Source organism: Sinohyriopsis cumingii, chromosome 4 (genome assembly GCF_028554795.1).
Source record: "Sinohyriopsis cumingii isolate HCF-2022 chromosome 4, ASM2855479v2, whole genome shotgun sequence".
In the NCBI taxonomy this organism is placed as follows: Eukaryota; Metazoa; Mollusca; class Bivalvia; order Unionida; family Unionidae; genus Sinohyriopsis; species Sinohyriopsis cumingii.
This window is the reverse complement of record NC_142964.1, coordinates 21,910,603-21,934,058: the sequence shown is the minus strand read 5'-3', so window position 1 is coordinate 21,934,058 and position 23,456 is coordinate 21,910,603. Positions and strand designations below refer to the sequence as shown.

At 35.7% G+C, this 23,456-nt stretch overlaps 1 protein-coding gene across 1 annotated transcript in view; it reads right to left on the bottom strand.

Annotated features, from left to right (window-relative positions):
* Positions 1-1,015: 1,015 nt before the first annotated feature.
* LOC149800794 (uncharacterized) overlaps positions 1,016-23,456 on the bottom strand; it is a 48,135-nt gene continuing 25,694 nt past the window's right edge. Inside the window, exons 5-7 of the mRNA XM_089954789.1 lie at positions 20,725-20,863; positions 18,066-18,195; positions 1,016-6,304 (exon numbers count right to left, since the gene is read on the bottom strand). Coding sequence (XP_089810915.1) covers positions 6,213-6,304; positions 18,066-18,195; positions 20,725-20,863 — 361 coding nt within the window. The 3' untranslated portion in view covers positions 1,016-6,212. The remainder of the gene's footprint in view (positions 6,305-18,065; positions 18,196-20,724; positions 20,864-23,456) is intronic.

The window sequence follows — 23,456 nt, the reverse complement described above, 5'->3', positions numbered from 1 at the left end:
TCAACAGAAACATCGAATGGTTAAATATGAACACAAAAATGGCTTAATTATTGGAGGATAAACTGTACAATGTGATCAGTACCGTTGTAAAGCTAAAATCTGGCTTCAGCTGGCAGTGCCAAGGGGAGGTAATGGGCAAGAGTTATTGCCCTTCGTTTTATGGACATGTTCATCTTTTAGTAGGGCTCGATTCACAAGGTAGCAGGCTAATATTCCTAATGTAATGTGATTGGGGAATAAATCTGAAGTTTTCCTTCACTACTGCAATATTTCTTATTTTAAAGATAACACTGTAATACTTTCAAAATTTAAGCGAAGACGTGACATTATTAATAAAATGTTTTAAAAGCATTCATGCAGTGCAAAAGAAAGGGTATGGTAGCTTAGACGAGTCCTGCACCTTATCAAATGGAGTAGTCTGAAATGGCTTAAAAGGCTGAATAAAAATCACTGGCACCTAACAGATAGTCTGTTCATTTTATCAAGGATGAGAATGGCCTATGAAAAGATGATACATCTATGATTGTAATCTGCATGCTAGAAATACAAACAATATATTAATATACATTGACACTACCCTAGCATGGGAGACCTAAAGATGAAAAGACAAAAAGATAAGATGATATTTGTATCAATAATGTACCATACTGAAGGTTTTGTATTGATAATGTACCATACTGTAGGTTGTGTATCATGAATTGTATTCTTACATGGCAGTCGTGTATCATTTCATCCCTAGCAAGAAATCTTGCAGAAAATACCCATGTTTTAAGTAATAATATCAAGAGTGTCAAGATAGCCTTTATGTATGTCTGAACAGCACCATTTTCATTTATAACCCGCTAGACCATGGGAAGAATGGGTGTGTAAAGTTTCATGGCAATCCTTAAAAGAAATTATGAAAAGTGGCAATAACTGGTGCTAATGGATGGATAGATAAAGAATGAACAACAGACATTCTCCTGTAGGATGAGACGTGCTTCCTCCCACCAAAAATGAAATAATAAAGAAAGAATTTTCAATGCAAATACAACACTCTCAATTTAATTTTCTTCCCCATTATGCCTTATAGGATCTCCATAAAATGTTCCAGCATGGGTCACCCTGGAACAGTCACTGGACTGAGGTTTATGTGGATGGGTCACCCTGGAACAGTCATTGGACCGAGGTTTGTTCTTGTTTTCATCCATCGTTGGTATCCTGTTCAAAACTATGTAAAATAACTTAGAATTAAAATAAAGTAATGCTAACTTAACCTGCAAAAATATAGTATGTAGCATAAACACAGTGTAATGGCACATCAACACAATCCTGACTATAATGTACTAATTAGTTGTTGTTGCTGTTATAGGGTTTAATGCCATTATTCAGCTAGCTGATTCTTTCCCCCTCTAGTTATTTCTTTCCCCCCTACAATAAGCTAGATTCACCTCTAGTTATTTCTTACTCCCCACCCCAACAACCAATTAGTTTCTTTTCATTAATGGACTCTTTGGAAATAAGTTTAATATCCACCTGTCAAATATCATGCATGCAATGGGTCATTTTAATAAAGGTGAAGGGGACAGAAAAAGCTAGCTAATTCTCCCTTTCAACAAAATACTTTCTTTCATTCATGGACACTTTGGTAATACACTTAAGGTCTACAAGTGAAATATCATACATATAATGGGTCACTTAGCAAATGGGGGGAACAGAATCAGCTAGCCAATTCTTTCCCCACTACAACCAATTGGTTTCTTTTCATTAACGGACTCTCTCCAAATCTGCTTTAGGCTCACATGTGAAATAGAAAACATGTAATGGTTCACTTAACAAACTCTCACACAGGGTTCATTTAAAAAAAGCCTCTACATTAGTAAGATAACATGGATTACAATTTCAGAATAATAACCTTTCAAAAATCACTTACATGGAATAAGACTCAACTTTTAATTAATGTTCATGCTTCTTCTTAGCAACCAAACACTACATTAAAATGGTCATCTGCAAGGTTTTGTAAATAAACTCCAGACTGAGTGAAAGTGTCCAAGGAAAAGGATGCTGGGTACCTCAACCAACCATACTGATCAACTCCTTTGGAATTTGATCCAATTGCACTATACACATAAATGTCTGTGGATAACAGTGATGCCCAGACAGTATTTAACTCCATATTACTGTCCTGTAAATACTTATTTACATTACTGTTGGGGAAGTTACTAAGCATTTTAGTAACCATTGTCTAGTGGATATGCCTGATAGTACCATTACAGTAAATGTTTTAGCTTTCTTCGCTTCCTGAAATTACCATCACCTCGTAGAATTTGCAGCTTTGTTGGGGCTAATACTTCTGTAAATTATACTTTGGTCGCTTCATCAAGCTGATTTGCATTTTCCTGCAACTTGTCTTTGCATTGTTTTTCTGCAGGTTGAACGAAGATAATGTTTTTGTTCTCCTTGTGTCCCTGGGGCCTCCTTGGAAATTTTGTTGGCAATCTTTTCAATTGTTGACTCGTTTGTCTTTAAGAACTTTTGGTGGATTACCATTATTTCTATTACTTATTGTTGGATAAGTTGAACTATGATGTTGTCTTCTGTCGTGTCTTTTCAGTAGTTCTTTCACTGCTTGGAATTTGTGGCATATTTGGTGGTGGTGGCTTTTATCATTGCTGGTCTCCTTGTATAAAGTTTCAAATGGCTACAATGATAGATGTTAGCAGCTTGCCACAATGTTCATTTTGTAATTTTACCCTGATCTTTGTAAGAATGTCTATTACTATGTAAGAACCCACCCATCATGGTGCCAGTTTGCAGCCAAATCTCCTTATTTTATTGGCATTCTTCATCAGTATAAGAACACCTTTTCAAAAGGTTTTAAAGGATTTATTTCACTGAATTTCTCTTCTGGTGGAGCTGTGCATTTTTAGTTTTTTGTTACATTCAGACCAATTAACTCCTTGTGTTTGTTAATATTTGCTACTTGAGAAATATTGGCTGCAAACTTTCTCGTTTTCTTTTTAATCATACTTCTTCCTAGTGAGACATTAAAATAGTTATATTTCCTCATTTTGTATTCTAATTATATATAAAATCCAAACAAAATGATAAAAACATATAAACCCCATCAATGAAGAAAGGGCATTAATATATTTTTTGTTAATATAGTAGGTTGTAACATTTATTTTAATATTAGTTTCAGAAACAAATATACTCATTTTTGGGAGGAATTTGTTCTTATAAAATTCTTAAAATTAGTATCTGCTTTTATGCTTTTATAAAATTAGTTTTGCTAATTAGTTGTTAAAATGTATAAAGATATAATTGGAGGGGGTGAAGAATCACTTAGCCAATTCTAAACTTTCAGCTGGAGGAGGAAAGAATTGGCTAGCCCATTGTTTGGAGACAGGAAAGAATCACATAATAATAATAATAATAATAATGAGGACTTTGTATAGCACCTAATCTTTAGATGCTCCAAGTGCTTTACAACATTAGACGACACCTGTAGCATAAAAAACATATATAATGATATTATTACAAAAAACAAACACCAAGAAATTAGAAAACATAAAAAAAAACATGCTGAAAATATTTAAGGTAGGAAACATTATTAGGTCTTTACGTTTATTCTTGCAGTCGAAATAAGTGAGTTTTAAGAGCTCTCTTGAATGGGATCACTGTGTCTTTGTGTCTAAGTTCAGTGGACAATTCATTCCAAGTTACTGGGCCCTGGTATGCAAAAGAACACTGTCCATACGACTTTGTTTTCATAGTGGGAATAATGAGTATACGATTGTCAGAAGAGGAGCGTAAGTATCTTGCTGGTGTGTACACATGGGTGAGATCGGAAAGGTATGTTGGACTGGAGTCTGTCAGTGAAACGTAGCATAGAGAACAAATTTTGTGTCTGATTCTGGATCGAATGGATAGCCAGTGTAGGGTACAGAGCAGCGGGGAGGTGTGCTCTGAGCGTGGTACTCTAAGTATGATCTGAGAAGCGGTGTTTTGAACTTTTTGAAGTTTTTTGGAGTAGATATTGAGATGACCCAGACTGAACTGAGTTGCAATAGTCCAGTCTTGAAAGTACTAATGAACACACAAGTGTTTTAGTGGCATCACCTGAAAGATATTAGCAAATTCAGCTGATGCGTCTCAGCTCAAGATATGCAGCCTTGCATATGTTCATGACATGCTGGTGCAATGTGAGAGTACTGTCCAGAGTAACACCTAGGTTTCATACTGATTGTGTGAATTTGATGTTGGTGTTGCTAATGTTTATTGTTTGAGGTAAAGGATGTGAATGAGAAAGTCTTTGTGTTGTGATCAGAATGGCCTCAGTTTTATCATCATTCATCTGCAGCTTGTTACATGCCATCCATGATTTCACATCAGAAATGCACCTCTGTACACCTTGGATGGTAGCATCAACTTCAGTTGGGTGGCTAGATTTGTATATTTGGGTGTTGTCAGCGTACAATTGGTGAGACACTGGATTATGATCTATGACACTTGAGAGTGGCTGAGTGTATAGAATGAAGAGAACAGGTACAAGAACAGACCCCTGTGCAACACAACATAGATTAACTGGGCTGGAGTGTATTCCATTTGCAGACACAATCTGTATCCTGTTGACCAAGTAGGACTTGAACCACAGTAAGGCTTTATCATGAATGCCAAATACATGCTGGAGATGGTGAAGTAATATATCATGGTCTATTGTGTCAAATGCTGCAGACAAATCAAGGAGGGTGAGGACTGTAATCTTTCCGCTATCCAAAGCAGAGAGAATATCATTAACTACTTTTAGAAGAGTAGTTCCAGTACTGTGCCAAGGGCGATATCCAGATTGTACATTGCTAAAAAGACTGTTTGAAATCAGGTGAGATATAAGCTGGGATAGAACAACCTTTTCTAAGATTTTTTATATGAATGGGAGATTAGAAACTGGGCTGTAGTTCTTTAAATCGTTATGGTCTAGTATTGGTTTCTTCAGCAGAGGCTTTATAATGGCAGCTTTGAAAAATGATGGGAATTCCCCGGATGAGAGTGAGGTATTAATAACATCAGTTAATGAAGGCAATACTGGGTCTAAGCACTCAAGCAGCAGTGATGTTGGAACTGGATCAAGTTCACATGACTTTGGTGCACTCTTCATCAGGATTGTACATACAAAATCCATAGAGACAGGTTCAAATGCTGCTAATAGTTGCCACTCAAATTCTGTATCCCAACTGTATGGTGACGACGAGTCAATTGAAATTGTGGTGTCAAGCTTATCTCTAATGGTTTGTACTTTGTCACGCAAGAAATTTGCAAACATGTCCGGAAGGTCAACTGGAGAGAAGGTAGTTGGAAGTGGTAATCATTTTCCCAGGTGGTAAACTTTCAGCTGGGGAAACTTTTAGAGGGGGATAAATTTGACTACTACACCAGAAAAGACGTGAAAAGAGCAAAAATACTTGCATATAGTTTCAACTTCTGCCAAATATTTTCTTTTGGTTTATTTTTTAAAATGAAAAATCAAGATTTTTTTATACAGTAGCATGATTCATGAACAGGCTCAGCAGCTTCGGACATTCACAACATATTTGGGATGATAGGCATCTCTGTATATCTTTAACACAGCTTTCAGAAAGGGGGTGGGAGTGCTACATTTACACTGAAATTACTATCTTTCAAAAAGTTTGAGATAAAGGTAGGAATTCAACCACTCTGACAACACAGATACAAGATATAAAATAGGTGAATCAATCCTGAAAATTGTCTGCATACATGTGAACCTCCCCCAGTTTTAGGGTGTCTCCTATCTCCTGAAATCTCACATGTATGCAAAATTAGTATTCAAAAATTAATTTTTGTTCCCTTTTATCACATTTTGGGTCCAGTGTAGTATATTTACAATAATACTATCTGTCATCACATGAGTGTAACTTGATTAAGATGATACAGGTACTAATTTTACCCTTTCATCCTGTTGGCAATTTTCAATACTAAGATGAAAACATCAAAAGTGAGAGTAAATGTACAGCTTCAACATACTGTCGGGTTACTTTGTGATACCAATAAGTCATTGCTCTTATTTTCATGTCACTTAATAAGGCAGGATGTGTTTGGAAACATTAAATTCATTTATAATATATTTCTATGCTTCAACTCCTACTCTCTGATGGCATGGCGGTATTCTGGCATTTGAAATTCAAATAGAATTTGTAATTTCACATCGCTGCATCTTAGTCATGATGGCCACACACTCCAATGGTGATACTCTCGTCTACACCTGAAGGCTGGTAACTGATGTCATAGAGGAAGTCAGTCACTAGAACTGAAAATAAAAGCAGGTACTTGTATTTTTATTTATCTTGGCAATGTACATCATTCATAAACAAAAAAATTCTTGGCAACCTTATACTGGAAAAATTGAAAAATACATTAAAATGATGAATCATCATGTTAAATAATACATTAAAATGATAAATCAGCAACTTAAATTTACATTAAAATGATGAATCAACAACTTAAATAATACACTAAACTGACAAATCAGTTAAATAACTCTAGCGGTGAAACATACATTGATATTTTTTCCATGTCAATAAAAGAAGTGAAGAATCAATACAAAACAATATTTACCCAATACAAGGTGTTTAATTCTTCAGCAGTTGTGAACAATGAATAGGTGTTTGCAATTTATTCCTTAAATTTAGAATTCATCTGAGACAGTTGTAACAGGCACGTGCATTTATTTATTTTTTAAATTTAGAATTCATCTGAGACAGTTGTAACAGGCACATGCATTTATTTATGTCAGGAACAAAGAAAAAATACTGGCAACATCCATTTGACCTCAACAAATTAGCAAACACAAGGAGACTCACATGTTTTGAAATCTGCCCACCTCCCCCATTCCTTGCTGATTATTTTACCCCATAAATATGGTTAGTCACTGATTACATATTTCCATGTAAAGAATACATTCCAGATTTGTTCCCCATGTATGATTTAAGAACTTATCATTTTATAACCACATTTATGCAAAGTTTCACTTTGATTCATATTTTGTTCACTTATACCGAATATGAGGGCTAGACTTCCAGTGTGCCATGCAGTAAAATATGTTACATTCAATTCCAATTGGTGGTTATTGTTGATTCAATTCCGATTGGTGGTTATTGTTCACTCAATTCCGATTGGTGGTTATTGTTCATTCAATTCCGATTGGTGGTTATTGTTCATTCAATTCTGTTTGGTGGTTATGGTTCATTCAAGTCCAAAGTAAAACTATAATATAAAGTGGCTTTTAAATAAGTACTTAATTCAAACATGGGGAATAAGTTTGGAATGTCTCCTTTTAAGCTGATATATGTAATCAGCGACTTAATGTCCCAACAGGCTAAAAAATAAAATGTTGCACAAAATCGGCAAGGGGGCAGATTACAAAGTGGAGATCTCAATCAGGAGTGGAGCAAATGATGGACATTTCTTCACTAAAAAAAACCTGGCTAGCCTAGCAAAGAAATGAAAATACTCCAATTTCAACTGAATCGTATGTTGCCTTGCTCTTTGGACAGGGCATGGATCCTGTCCCTTCATCTCATGGTCACTAAGGAAGGCAAGAAAGCAGTCTTTAGGGTAAGGTTCTTGAAGGAAGCTTCACCTAATGGTTCATAGACACAACACCCGAGAGATTCCATCTAGGCATTAGCATACCTATCAACCAGTCGAGATGAAAACCTGTATGCCAGACCAATAAAAACCTTAGAGACCAAAAAAAAAACCTGACATGAATAAACGTATTCATGTATTATATAAGATCAACAGTTTTAAAACAACAAATGCCATAAACAAACTAATTTTACACACATTTACATAATTATTTACATATCTGAAACTTTATTTCATTCTTTTGATTTTCAGTGTGTTGTAACACACACACACACACACACACACACACAATTATTATATGCAACACATACACCCTTTGCACTTTTCAAAATGTAATCAGGGGTTTTCAAGTCTATGCAGCAGGTGTCAATGTTTATTTTACACTGTAAAAATGACGCTATGTGCCCGCATTCAGAGACTTCCTACAATATGAATGTATTTTTTCATCAAAGAAAAAGATTTTTCAGTCTGCTTTGTTGTGTGACAAGGTAAGTAGTCGCTGAATAAATAAGTTCAGATTTGGGAAGTGGATGCCATCGGCTGATAATATCCAGCCATTAACTACAAAGCTCCTTTTGAGGCGATCGACTGTTAATACATGCACACACCCAGCAGGCAGCATGCAATAATCCTCAAACTCATCTTTAAGTGCTTCATGATCCAGGTATGGAGCAACTAAAAAACAAATGTGTTGCTACCAGTAAAAACAAATGATATGTGCAAGGTATTTTGAAAAACGAATTTTCAAGGTTTACTATTAACTTCTTTGGATTTATCATGACCTCATTATTACATATTTATATTTTTCTTCGATCAACCCTTACTTCTAGAATATAAGATCTTAACCTGATATTTATTTTTTAGCATTGAGGTCTTATTGCTCAATGATAGCGCTGTGTAGCGTGTTCCGACATTGATTAACTTAGGAACATCACACATACTTGGCATCCCATATTGGCGCTTTTCTACAAACTAAAGTAAGAAAGTTTTAGTTCGACTTTACTTACACTGATTTCTTTTTCCTAATATATTCAAATTTCCACCAAAGCCAATGGACATGTTTTTAAGTTCTGTTGGCCTACATTTCAGTTGGCTGGAATGCGATGGAAGTTGGGAATACCTAAATCGGTTAAAAATATCATAAGAATCTTAAACAAAATGAAGCTATCTAAACACTTTCTTCAATATTAATTTATTTTCAGTTGTTTCATTAAATAAAGATAATTTCACTTAACCCGATTTCGGTATTCTCAGCTTCCATCGCTTTCCAAAGCATATTAGAGTTATCCTCATGTTGATTGTGCATAGCTTAAAAAGATTCTGGATCACACTCGATCTTAAAAAAAAATTATGTCCAGACTTCCGGGATTAACACAAAAAAAAGTAAAAATAAAGAAAGTGAATTTTTATAAGAAAAAAAACGTACAAAATGCAGCCATACACTGACGAAAATGAAATCAAAAAATGTACAAATTACAGGTAAACCGTACAAGTTGACATGTATGCATTAGTAAGTGAAACACCAGGTTTTGCAGCGTGAAATACCTATTATCTGGGCCATTGACGGTCTATCAAAAGGAGCTGAGCAGTTTAGTTCCTTACTTGGTGATGTACAAGTAGAATCATTCTGAATGGTGGGAAGGCATAATCAAAGAGACAATTCCACTTCTGGCAGAATGTGTTTTTGACTGCCCAGGCCCAGGCTTAAAATCACTCACTGGTATTTCCAGTAACTCTTTCCCTGCTCCAGTAATATGATATACTTCAAAACTTTCAAAATCATTCTCATCATCACTATCATCAACCCATATCTGCTTTACAAAATCATTTCTGTAGATTAGCCATGTCGGGAGTCTGCTAGCTTTGGTTTCTAAGTAGCCCACATTTTAAACAGTCAAGCAAGGGTAAAACTATGACAGAATTCTTGTTCCTGGACCCAACCATATATATCAAGTCTATATAACATGTATCTATTTGGTCTAACAGCCATTCAAGTCAAGCTGAAATATTTTGATGTATTAACAGTTGCCTCCCAAAAGACATAAATTTGAAGGGTTGACAGCTAAATAAGAATTGTACAGTGTCCAAAGTACATTGTTTATATGCAAGACTTTTAACTTATTAGTGGAAGTTCTTATGCACCACTGCCTTATAAGTGTGTGCAATCGTACAAATTTGCACAATTTGCACTTTCACCTGGGTTGCTTTCGTTGGTACCAGGAAAATGCAAGAATAGTAGGTAGAAGATTGGTCGATGAACACCCTCGCCACAGTATCCTTCTGAACTGTACTAATCTTTTCATTGCACTTGATTCAATAGGTCAAAGAACATGGGGGACCTTACTAGATGAGAAAGATCCCAAAAATTATGTACATCTTTTATGATAGATAGGACCCAGCCATTGACCATTATGCCAGACTGTTGTGACTTAATGGCCTAAAGCAAAACCAAAGCAATACCAGCAAGTTTAGTAAAATCAACATATAATAAGTTTACTTTGTAATTCTAATGAATACTTTAAATAAATAATTCCTCTCAAATTATAACTGAACACAACAATAAACTCTGATGACAAATTACCATATACTGATATTAAAACAGGACTGAACAATTTCTTAATATAGTCCTTTATATACAGACCTGATCTATGACACAACAAAATGAACTGAATGTGGGTAATTTCTAATGGAAAGTTCTATCAAATGGTGTCAACAAGTTTTCTTCCAGAACATTCTAATGTCATGATCAAGGCTAGATCCTGAACTCAAATTCATGCAAACATCTGAAAAACATGACAATAATCAGAAAGGCCAAAATTCTACCCTCAATCATTGACAAAGGTCAAGCACACAATATAAATTAAATATACACAGCACAGGCAAAGCCTCTGAAAAGAGATTTAGTGTAGCATCAATGGAAGCCCATGGAAGAGGAATACTCTGCAGGAAAGGGAGCGAGTAATTAGGGCTATCCACCTGTCTTTTGAAAAAAGCGAAAGGCCCTCAAAACTTCCTTTCTGGACCCTTATAAGGTACAAAAGGGCGAGCTCTTGTGACTTTACTGACAGGCTCTATGGCTTTAAGGAACACTGCATATGGGTCCTATGACTAGTCAGGGTGATTTTGCTTATTGGCTGGTTTCAATTGGCCAGGAGCAGCTGTGAAGGACCATTGTAGTTGGTCTCTAAAATCCTGTTAAGCTATGGAGGGAACAAGGCCTCTGGACAAGTTTCTTTATCCAGGGTAGCAGTCCTCAGAAGGTTCTTAGTGTGCTCCTGAAAGACCTTGGTTGTATTCAGCGCAACATCCCTGCTGATGTGGATCAGCTCTGCTGATAAGGCCATGGACAAGGATTATAAATACTAGATGTTTTTCTAAATGCTCCCAATAAACAATGATGGGCAACTGACTGCAGGAAGCATGCTTACATGAGGCATGCGAGTCTACAGTTACTATTAATCTAGCCTTTTATTCTAGCTTCAAGTGTTTTAACTGGAGTCCATGTCAGAGTGGAAATACCCACTTGTGCCAATTTGGCATCCAAAATGGGAGGTTTAATGCGTCAGGAAGGGTATGAACGTTATAGCTAAATGCAGAGACCAAGAATCTACAGATATAGGGGGACGCTGTCATGCAAACTCCTGGCCCTTACTAAACCTTTGGGAATGCTCCTTAATCATCCACCAAATGAAGATGTGATGTGATGTGATTTGGATTTTTAACGTAGCTTTAACAATTTTTCAGTCATGTCGCTACGATGTCTGCAATGTGGCAGTTTATAGTGATGTCTAGCACTGGGGCATCATGATGCAGACATGTAGCATGATGTCCCACCCAGTCACATTATCCTGACACCAGGCCGACCAGTCCTAACACTAACCTCTTAATGCTGAGTGCCAAGCGAGGCAGCTGTTAGTATAGTGATTCTCAAACTGTGACACTAGTGTGCCGCGAGAGATTTGCAGGTGTGCCATGGGAGTTTTGAAAGATATTTAAAATTGCTAGCATTTTGAAACCTTGAACATATAAAAAAATTAAATGGTAAATCAATGTCGCAAAAGTTAAAAAAGTAACATATATAAAAATGAAAACTCTGTCAGTCTGTCATTCATTGGTTTCTTTTGAATGCTAGGCTTGTGCGAGATCTCGATTGCTCTAATTATAATAATAGTGTAATAATAAATACATGCAGCCCATTATACAGGTGTGCCATGAAATTTTTTTAGATCTTTTTGGTGTGCCGCAAGACAAAAAAGTTTGAGAAACACTGTGTTAGTACCATTTTTGTAAGTCTTTATTATTACTCGGCCGGGGATTGTACCCACAACCTCCTGCATCCAAGGCGGATGCTCTAACCACTAGGCCGCAAGAGTGGTCACCAAATGAAGAAGGAACAAGAGATCTTGTTGCGAATTAAACTCCAGAAAGTTTCTCCAAGCTAGAAAGAATTCTAGTGTGACTAGAGCCTGGTAGCCTGGGACATAGATCATCAGCAAAGAAAGGTAAATTTTGTTAACTGTTTTGTCAAAAGACCTGGACTATTCTTCCACTGCTGCCTTGACCATCAGATGGGAGGAGGTAGGGAAACCAGAAGGGAGAAGGTTCAGCTTGGGGTCAAGAGGACCATAACTTCTCACCTGAATCTAACAGACTGTCCATAGTAACAGACTGTCCATAGTAACAGACTCAGCAGGTGAGTGAGTGACTCTATCCCATCCTGAGGTTGATCCCACTCCCTCTTTTTAGACCCAACTTCATACATTGAAGATGTAGGTCCAAGGCTGCATACAGGATAAGGGCCAATTACTTATTGTGGTGGAAGGCCCCACATACAATCAAGGTTTAGAGGATTAAAAGGGGATGCGGAACTGATCCCCTTCCCTTCACGAATTCCCAATCTACGGCAGGATGAAATGGCAGTCTGAAGAGATGGAGGTCTTGACCAGATTACTATCCCCATATCATAAGGGCTCCAATAACTAGTGACAGGTACTCATAGACCAGTGCTGGGCGCTGGTCAGGCATTTCTGATCTGTTGAAAGACAATTTCCCAGATCTGATAATAGCCTTATAGCTCTCCCCCTACCAGGTGGCTTGTTCTTGTCACTGACAATGAGCCCTGGAGAATGAAAGGGTGCTGCTCCACCCTGACAGGAAGGCATTACTCATGTTCAGCATGAACTGACCAAAGGGCAAGTAAAGGATGCTGCTCCTTCCCCACAGAAGGGTGAAACTCACTCTCTGTCCTAGTGAAACAGAGAGGGTACTGCTCCTCCCTCACAGAAGGGTGACACTCACTCTTTGTCCTAGTGGAAAAGAGAGGGTGCTGCTCCTCCCTCATAACAAGGCATGAATACTTTTCACCCATTTATTGCCTCATTTGGTCAGGGGACCACTAATTTGATACACCTCTTCCACATACTGATATGATTCATGATAAACAGACCATAATGCAACACAATATCAATACACATAAGGTCTCTCATTGGTGGGGTGGTATGGTTTTATATATGTGGACATAATGCTTGTATTTCTAGTATGCAGAATTACAGACATGCTATTCTTAACCTCGATAAATGAAAAACATAACTTCCAAACTACAGAACCCATTAGGTGTCAGTGATTTTAATTCAACCTTTTCAGGCTGTTCATTTGATCTGATGCAGGACTCATTTTGGTTACCATGCCCTTTGTTTTACACTGCAGGAATACATGTACTTTTTTTAAAAAAAAAACACCATATTACCAATTTCATGCCATCACTTAAATTTGGAAGGCATTACAGTGTTATCATCAAAACAAGAAATAGTGCAATTTCCTTGTGCAAAGAAAATCTTAACTAGAATATGTCCAAGTGTGAAAGCATAGATGACTGACGACCAGATCATTCACACTGCATTTCTTGCAGATGCAAAACTGCCATAGCAACAGTCAGTCTTTTCTGTTAGAATAAAAGTAAATTATTGGCAACATCCACTCCTTATCTTCCTTTACAGGATGCCAATACTTCCAATGCATCATGCTGTGAACAAGCTACAGTTAGCTCTGATTAGCATTATTTTACCCTGAACTTGACAAACAATAACCACCAATCAGAATGTAACATATTTCACTGCATGACACTGTGGACATGCAGCCTTCAAAATTCAATCCAAGTAGACATGATGTGAAGCAAAAGAAAAACATCATGTAAAAGTGGATATTAAATGATCAGTACAGTACTTCAATCATATACTGAGAACAAATCTACAATGTCTTCTTTACTTTGATATACATTATCAGGATAAAACAATGGAATTGGTGAAATGGAGGGGGGGGGGCAGGTTTTGATCCATGCGAGTCAGTCACATTGTGTTAATTTGCCACAGAGACTGGGTTTTCTCAATAGTTTTTCTATTTTGCTGACACAAATGAGTACATGTGCCTGCTACAGCTGTCTCATATGAATTCTCGAATTAAAGAATAAAAAAGGCAAATGACTAATACTTATTACGGAGAAAAAAAAATAATTTTGGGATTTTTAAGTATCTTTTATTGTGTTATTACACATAATAGATGTATGCATAAAATTGTCACTGCTGAACATCAAAACCTCTTTTGCATTCTTCACAACTTCATGATAAGTTCTAAATAAAGATAATTCTCATTCTTATATTTCCACTGACTGTTTTCGTAAAAAGGAAAGATGCCAATCTAGTCAAAATTAACACTGGCTGAAGGTTTCAGAAAAAGGTCTAATATGGAAATGTGTCTTATCATATATAGCATGTATTTTTCAAACTGTTTCTAATTTTCACCTGCTTGCATGCACTACCCATCAGACAGAATATTCTTTGAAATTATTATGGATCAACTACTTTACAGAATGAAGTAAATGATGAGTCATATATACACAGTGTCAGTTCCACAAGCATCATCACTGACCCAAATATCCAGACATTAAAAAACGAACTTTTCTCCGTCTGGATAATTCAGGTACCAACAAAAATTATAATTTTCCCAAATATGTTGTTAGAAAAATCAATCTCTTCATATCAGGATTGTGTTTAATGTGACTGGTAAGTGGTAGGAAGTGGTTTAGGTAGGTGCACTAGGACTGTGTTTTGATGTGACTGCCAAGTGGTTTAGGTAGGTGCACTAGGACTGTTTTATGTGACTGGTAAGTGGTAGGAAGTGGTTTAGGTCGGTGCACTAGGACTGTGTTTTGATGTAACTGCCAAGTGGTAGGAAGTGGTTTAGGTAGGTGCACTAGGACTGTGTTTTGATGTGACTGGCAAGTGGTCGGAAGTAGTTTAGGTAGGTACACTAGGACCTTTTTGATGTGACTGGCAAGTTGTCAGAAGTGGTTTAGGTAGGTACACCATGATTGTGTTTTGACATGACTTTGGTAGGTACACTAGGACTGTGTTCTGATGTGACTGGCAAGTGGTCAGAAGTGGTTTAGCTAGGTACACTAGAATTGTGTTTTGATGTTAAGTAGGTACACTAGGATTGTGTTTTGATGTTACTGGCGTGTGGTCAGAAGTGGTTTAGGTAGGTACAGTAGGATTGTGTTTTGACGTGATTTCAGTAGGTACACTAGGATTGTGTTTTGATGTGACTGACAAATGGTCGGAAGTGGTTTAGGCAGGTACACTAGGATTGTGTTTTGATGTGACTGGCATGTGGTCTGAAGTGGTTTAGGTAGGTACATTAGGTCTGTTTTGATGTGACTGGCATGTGGTCTGAAGTGGTTTAGGTAGGTACACTAGGATTGTGTTGTAATGTGACTGGCAAATGGATTGGAAGTGGTTTAGGTATGTACATGAGGTACCGTTATATCCTTGCTTGCAAATAAAGAATACTTCTTTGATAATATTTCAGTATTTTCTTTATATAAAAAAAATTCTCGCTGAAATTCTGGTGTTTGTTTTTCTTTTAGTATTTAAAACCATGCTGGTAAAGCTCTAGAAACTTGCACATGAATGTAACTCAGTTTTAATATCGATTTTCTTTTATAACACTGAGATTGTCTTCAACAGCATATTGCATGACCCAAATAATACACATCTACTTATATGATCTTACCTCTGAAAATATCAAAGATAATCTATATTTTCCTTTAACAAACCTATTGAAGCAATTTTGACACTAAAATTCAAATATGGCAATGACTGCCCTAAATAACCAAATCACTCAAACTGGTTTGAGGAATTTAATTGTGGATTGCTATTGTTTGAACTGCTATTATTGGTGTAAAGACTGAACTGACTATCATAGGTAAATCTGCCATTCAATAAAACTGAAACAACAAGAACTTGTGCAACTTGCATGTCTTTGCTGTTACCACTTTATCACAAATAAATGGAAACCGTTTTACTGGACAAGGGAATCATTTGTTAATGGATCTGATTTATGGTACTAAAACATTTCCAATTTAGTGCACATGACTGCTTTGTCTCCCTCTGTACACTATCCAGTGGAAAAAATAAACGTTTGTGATCATATGTTGGCTCAAGGTGTGTGTCTGTCTGGTGGGGAAAATATAAGGAAATATGCATAAAGGTCAGTTTCATTCCAAGGGAACAAGTGAACAAACATAAATTTTTTATTGAACAAGAAAGGCCTCATCTGCCAACAATATTAAACAATATTTTAGATAGACACAGTTTTTGATTTTATGAATGACTGTCTTATGTTTACAATGCAATTTCAAATAGTCTTAAGTTGACTTATAAATCAGTTTAGTCATCAAGGGCTACTACCAGGGGTCATTTCAGATCTTTCTTATAAATCAGGTTAGTTGTCAAGGGCTATAATCAGGGGTCATTTCAGATCTTTCTTATAAATCAGTTTAGTCATCAAGGGCTATAACCAGGGGTCATTTCAGATCTTTCTTATAAATCAGGTTAGTTGTCAAGGGCTACTACCAGGCGTAATTTCAGATCTTTTTAAAAAAATATTACATCCATTTTTATATGCAACATTATAGCAGAAAAATAAGAAAAAAAGAAAGAATGTATATCCTCATTTTAAATTCAGGGAATTATTTATAGATCGGCAGTATGGATGAGAAATACAAGCAAAAGATGAAAGATGTGCAACTTCCTTGATATTTTCTCAAGACACTATTTCCATGGCAACCAGCATGTTAAGAAAATTGGAATGAGAGCATAAAATGGTCCTTCTTTAAGAGACGGGACAAAAGATATCCCTCACTCAATATAGTCCTTTAATCACATTTAATGAATATGTTTCTTCAACCATCACTGAACAAAAAATAATCCAGATATGTATTGATATGACATGGATGCCCCTCCCCTCCAATATAAAGCAACTGAAGAGCAAACGGCAAATAGTTAAACAGGGGCAATAACTCTATTCAATTTTTCTTCCAGTAAGAAGTACAGGGTTTCTGCAATCGTTAAAACATGAAGTTCCATGACTTTTCCAAGACCTCTTTACCAATTTCAAGAGTAGCACCTATTATGTAAATCTAAAAACATATTTTACAGCTGTCTTTGGGCATACTTCATCTTAAGCCATTCTATTTTAAGTGCCAGGAGTACAATGACTTAGAATGGTGATAAGATCCTTATATGTAGTCGGATTGAAGTTTTAGGGGAACCTACTCAAATAAATCCATTATCATGCATATGATGTAATGGAATGTACTGGGATAACACTGTATTCTTCCTCCACAGATTTGGTGTGACCATTACAATAACACAGATACACGATTTAAATTTTGGATATCAAGGTTTGTATGCATCTTATAAAACATTAAATCTACTTCACTGACATGAGCTTGATAAGCAAAACAGACCAAAAAGAACTATTCTAAGACCAGTGCTGCATCAAAACAACTGAACTGGTCACAAAAAGAGTTATTATGGTAACACCAATCTTCAGCATAGTTGTCCAGCTGAAAACATTCATTTCCAGTTTTCTATTTATAATTTCTCTCATGATTCACTCAGTATGAGTGCTTCTGCTGGGAATTCAAAATTTAGAACAATTAAAAAATCAAATGCTTATAAGAATAATTTTTCTTAATAAATATGTATGGCTTAAAATATATTTTTGTTATTGTTTATTATTGTTTAAAGAAAAACTAATATTCCACATAACTCAAAAATACTTACTCTGCAGAGGGCATTGGATGTGCACATGCCCCTGTGTGAACTGCTCATGTGACATCACACAATACTACTACTGCATATATTCATTCAGTGTATTAAGTAGCACTCAGTTGGTATCCACAAAATATCAGTCAATATAAAAATGACTCCTTATCCAGGGCTATGCTTATTTCATATGACTCATATTATTTTCTATGTGTAGTAGATATAAATCTGGTTGTATTATTTTATTCTCAGCATCATTTCTCCCCTGAAACAAGGCTAAACAAAGGATCAAACAGAGAAATGTCTACAACTTACATATTTCTCCTTCTCTTAATGTATCATGAAGAGGAAAGCAAGTTTTGGAACAGTGCTCTTCTGGGTGGAGAAAAAGAGTTACCTCCCCTTTGATCTGAATGAGCATCATTAATGATGCAGGCAGGGGCAGCTACAAAGAAATGAAAGGGGAAAAAAATCAGAAAGGACAAAATTAACACAATATGGTAAAGTGTAAAGTCTCCTAAGCAACCAAAAATGAGATGGATAAATTATGGCTTGGTTAGACCAATGGCTTTTTAAATGTTAAATACATAAATATTATCACAGTAATGCGGTACTGATTACTAGACCACATAGAGCTATCAGCATCAGGAAATTATGAGATGTGATCTAACAATGAAGATAAATTACTTTCATAATTATATTTTTGTTATAATTATTATAGCCTGATGATCAGATTTGTTAAAGAGAATGTTGCTCATTTCCACTTGTATGTCAATTGAGGCTATGGCAGTTATTTATGCTTGTTCAGTTATAACCAGCAAACAAGGAAAGAGTCCCAGTCTCTTTTGGGAGTATGGTAGAACAGAATAAGATCTTGCCACCCAGCTACTGCAGCATGTTCTTTTGATGTACTTTATAATGGCAACATGCACATGGGAGGGGGGCTATCAGCCACTAAATTCTGTCATTGTAAATATCAGCACACTTTTCCTACACAGCATGTAGCTCAAGCACAACTGGCATGCCTTTGAATTTTGCCACCCACCTATTACATGCATACGAGGACACAATCCTAATTGATTTTCTGTCATCCCCAATAAAAAACTGGTGTCCAAATATGTGTGATTAAACCTTACTGAAACCTCTGTAGAAGCCAGAGTGGTGAATAAACACAACTGGCTCCGAGCAGTAAACTCAATCTTTGAACTTACCAACAGGACATCAAAGACAAAGGTTATTTTTATTACAAAGCATGCCGACCTCGGAAGTCAACTTCAGATACTTTTAAGCCAATTCTTTGTTAAAGGATATCAATATGAAGGTCATTTTATTACAAAGCAAACATACCTTGGAAACTTGATTTTGGAGTTTTTAATTGTGTCGATTTTTGTGTGTGGATATTTGGAAAATAAATTGAAACAATGGAACAGTTTTTAAAGTGACACAATATAGCGCTTTGTGCATGGACATTGATGACCCAGCATTGTCCAAAAGATTTTAAGAAAATAAAATCATCTGATGAATTTGTGGAGGCCAGAAGAGAAGAAAATGATTTCGCTGACAATATGATCATTAACATGGATGAAACACTAGTGTACTTTGATCTCATTCTTGGATGGACTGACGATAAGATGGGGGTTAAAGGTTTGAGAATTTGCATGACTTGTGCAAATATTTTTTTAAAAATATGACTTTAGTCCTTGTAGTTTGCGATTCACAAATGTGTTGCCTCAAACAATAATTTTCCACTGCATGAGAAAGCTATAAAATAATAATCATGCATGAAAGAATGGATCATACATGTGCAGGAGAAGGGTTGTGTTGACAAGATGCTGCCGCAGTGGATTAAAGAGTTTTATCTCAAGTACTCAGTTTGATATATTTTAAAATAAAATTTCAGTTGGAGTGCATATTCTGAAATGTAATTTTCGAATGATTTAAAAGGTGTCCCACAACTTACGTCTGATAAAAATGATGTATCCTAGAACATACAGTGCACCAAAAAATTTACTTTACAAATTAATTTATGGTGTCCCAAGAAATATGGAGTCCCAACATGTATGGTAAATATGGTAACTGGGGTAATATTAACAAAGTAATCTCTAACTGGAGTAATACTAACAAATCCATCTCTAACTGGGGTAATATTAACAAATTCTTGAACTTGAATAATATTAACAAATCACTCTCTAGCTAGGGTATTATTAACAAAACACTCTCTAGTTAGTGTATTATTAACAAAACTCTAGCTAAGGTATTATTAACAAAACTCTCTAGCTAGAGTATTATTAACAAAACTCTCTAGCTAGAGTATTATTAACAAAACACTCTCTAGCTAGGGTATTATAAAAAAACACTCTCTAGCTAGGGTATTATTAACAAAACACTCTCTAGTTAGGGTATTATTAACAAAACTCTCTAGCTAGGGTATTATTAACAAAACACTCTCTAGCTAGGGTATTATTAACAAAACTCGGTAGCTAGGGTATTATTAACAAAACACTCTAGCTAGGGTATTATTAACAAAACACTCTCTAGCTAGGGTATTGTTAACAAAACACTCTCTAGTTAGGGTATTATTAACAAAACTCTCTAGCTAGGGTATTATTAACAAAACACTCTCTAGCTAGGGTATTATTAACAAAACTCTGTAGCTAGGGTATTATTAACAAAACACTCTCTAGCAATGATATTATTAACAAAACTCTCTAGCTAGGGTATTATTAACAAAACTCTCTACCATGGGTATTATTAACAAAACTCTCTCTAATTGGGGATTTACAAGATTAGTGCTCACAACATTACTAACAAACATAATACATATAACTGCACAGTCAGTAAGCCTACAAAAATTCTAATTATTGCATTTTTATTCCAGTAAATAGTGATATTTGCTTTACCTGTATGAACCAGGTGTGATTAACATGATCCAAGAAATAAACTAGCTTAAACTTTGATAACTTTATTCACTTACAGGAATCATTGTCTCCTCCTTGTAACTTGAAGACACAAACACCCAATTTGCATCTAGGATGTCAACAACAGTTGGCAGAAAGTATGGACGCTTGTAAAGCCGCCTGAATGCTTTAGATGCCTCAACAAAACAGTTTTGCCTAAAGTAAAAGAAACTTCTGTAATTATGACAAGTATTGGGATTGAATACAAAAGCAATTGTCAAAAAAATCTAGGTCGGCATATAAAAAATCAGTAGCACTGATTTCATATATTATGAAAACAACTTCATCACAATTTATCCAATACTGAAAGGTCTCTATTACTGAATGATGTCACAAAGTTTATCTACTTTGTAACAGCAGCAATATTTGAAGGTTGAACATCATTTGTATAAATCTCAGGGGCATTCAAGCTACAACACTTTCAGTGAAATTTGGTCAATATCTTTTTAGTTGTTATTTAAAAGCTTCTGAAGTTTATTCTATTTTTAGTTACAGCAGCCATAATCAATGACTGATTGACATTATTTGTAAAAATTTAAATGGTTTCTAGACAATTCAGTCAAATTCTGTTGAGTTGTTTTCAAGAAGAACTCATCTAAAGTTTATTCTTTTTAGAAAGGATGATCATGTTTGAAAGCAGATGAGCATCAGTTGTATAAAGGTCTTCAAGGCATGGTACTTTCTCTCAAGGTTGCTCAAGTTCTATTCCGCAGTTTTGGGATGGTCACTGAAGGAATTTTCGGTTTTTAGTAATGGTGGCCGTACTTGATGGCAGATTGGCTTTATTTGTACAAATTGGAAATTTCTTCATGACAGGATGCTTTCTGTCAAATTTGATCAAATTATGTTCATCAGTGTTAGTGAGCAAATCATTGAAAGTTTTTTATATTTTAGTACCAGCAACCACATATGATGGTAGATCTGCGTCATTTATGTAAACTGCTAAGATGATCTTTGCCAGGTTTCATAGTGTCTGGCAGTTTTTGAGAAAAGGCTGAAAGTAGCAATTGTTGATGGACAACTGACATGTCTATTTTTGGTAACAGTGCCATGTTTGATGCAGATCCTATGTACAGATCTGAAATGTCTTCATGTCAGGATACTTGTGTCATATATGATTCCATTCAACAGTTTTGAAGAAGTCATTTAATGTTTTGTTTTTTTCTGTTTTAGTAACAATGGCCACATGAACAGAATAATTACAAGCCCAGGTTTCCTGTATATTGCTCACCTGGTTGAAATCTGCCTCGTTGCCAAATGCAAGAACAGTTGGTCAAGAGATCTGGGTCAGCAGGATGCTTTCGACAGAAAACATTTCTAGTGCTGATGATTGCATGAATCATCCATCTCTGATGGCACATTACATTTTTTGTCCAATATTGAAGAGCAGCTATGCCAGAATGCTTTCTGGCAGTACTGATCTGATTCTGTTAAGCAGATTTGTTTTTGGTTAAAGATAAGGTTGTGCAACCATTTTTCTATTTGTAGTTAACAGGGCTGGCCAATTGGCATTATCTGTACCAAAATTAAAAACACTTCATGCCTATATGTTTTCTGTCAAATTTTGTGTAAGTGTGTGTGACTTGGATTTTTAAAATAGCTTTAACAAATTTTGAGTCATATCACTACAATGTTTGCAGTGTGGCAGTTTATCGTGATGTCTAGCACTGGGGTATCATGCCGCAGACATGTTTCATGATGTCCCAACCAGTCACATTATGCTGACACCAGGTCGACAAGTCCCAACACTAATCTCTTAATGCTGAGTGTTGAGTGAGGCAGCTGTTAGTACCATTTTTAAAAGTTTTTGGTATGAGTCAAATATTGTCAAATTATGTTTAAAGGTCTTTGGGAATAAGAGATTTAAAGTATTATTTATTTTTTGTAAAAGTAGCCATAAATTATTATGACTCTGCAACATTTCTATACAAATGAAATGCAAGATTGCTTTATGTTGTATCTGGTCAAATTCTGAGAAAAAGCCAAGTTTTGTTTCTATATTTAGTGAAAGCAACTGTATTTATTGGAAGATTTGCATCATCTTTATAAACTTCAAAGGCTTTATGCCACAATGCTTTCTGTCAAAGTTAGTCTTATTAAGTCCAGCAGTTTTTAAAGAGAAGCCATTTTAAGGTTTGCCAATTTTTATTCTCATCAGCTTTATTAATGGTAGATTGGCACCGTTTGTAGAAATTGAAAGAACTCTGTGGAAGAATGATGTCTGTCAAAGTTGATCAAATTCTATTAAGCTATCTTTAAAAAGAAGTTGTTAATAAGTTTTTATAATTTTAGCAATGGCAGTCATATTGGATGCTGAAGCTGGCGTCATCTGCATAAACTTGAATGTTCTCTATCCCCACAATCTTTTCTGTGAAATTTAGTAGAATTTTGCTGAGTTGATTTATAGTCAATAAGTTGTTTGAAGGTTTTTCTGTTTTAGTAATGGAAACCATGTTTGATAGTGGATCAAAATAATTTTTAAAATCCTAAAAGGCCTTTTTGCAAGGTTTTCTGTTAAATTTAGTAAAATTCTGTTGAGTGGTTTTTGAGAAGTTGTTTTGAAGTTTTACCATTTTTAGTAAGGTGGCTGGATGATATGAACAAATTTGAATTTTTCCCCAAATGCTACCTGTAAATTTAGGTGGACATTTTTAAAATGCTTTTCAAAAATGTTGCAAAAAACAATTATGAGTGGACAATGGATACATCATGAAAGATGATGGATAAAGGACCATACGACTTACTTGAC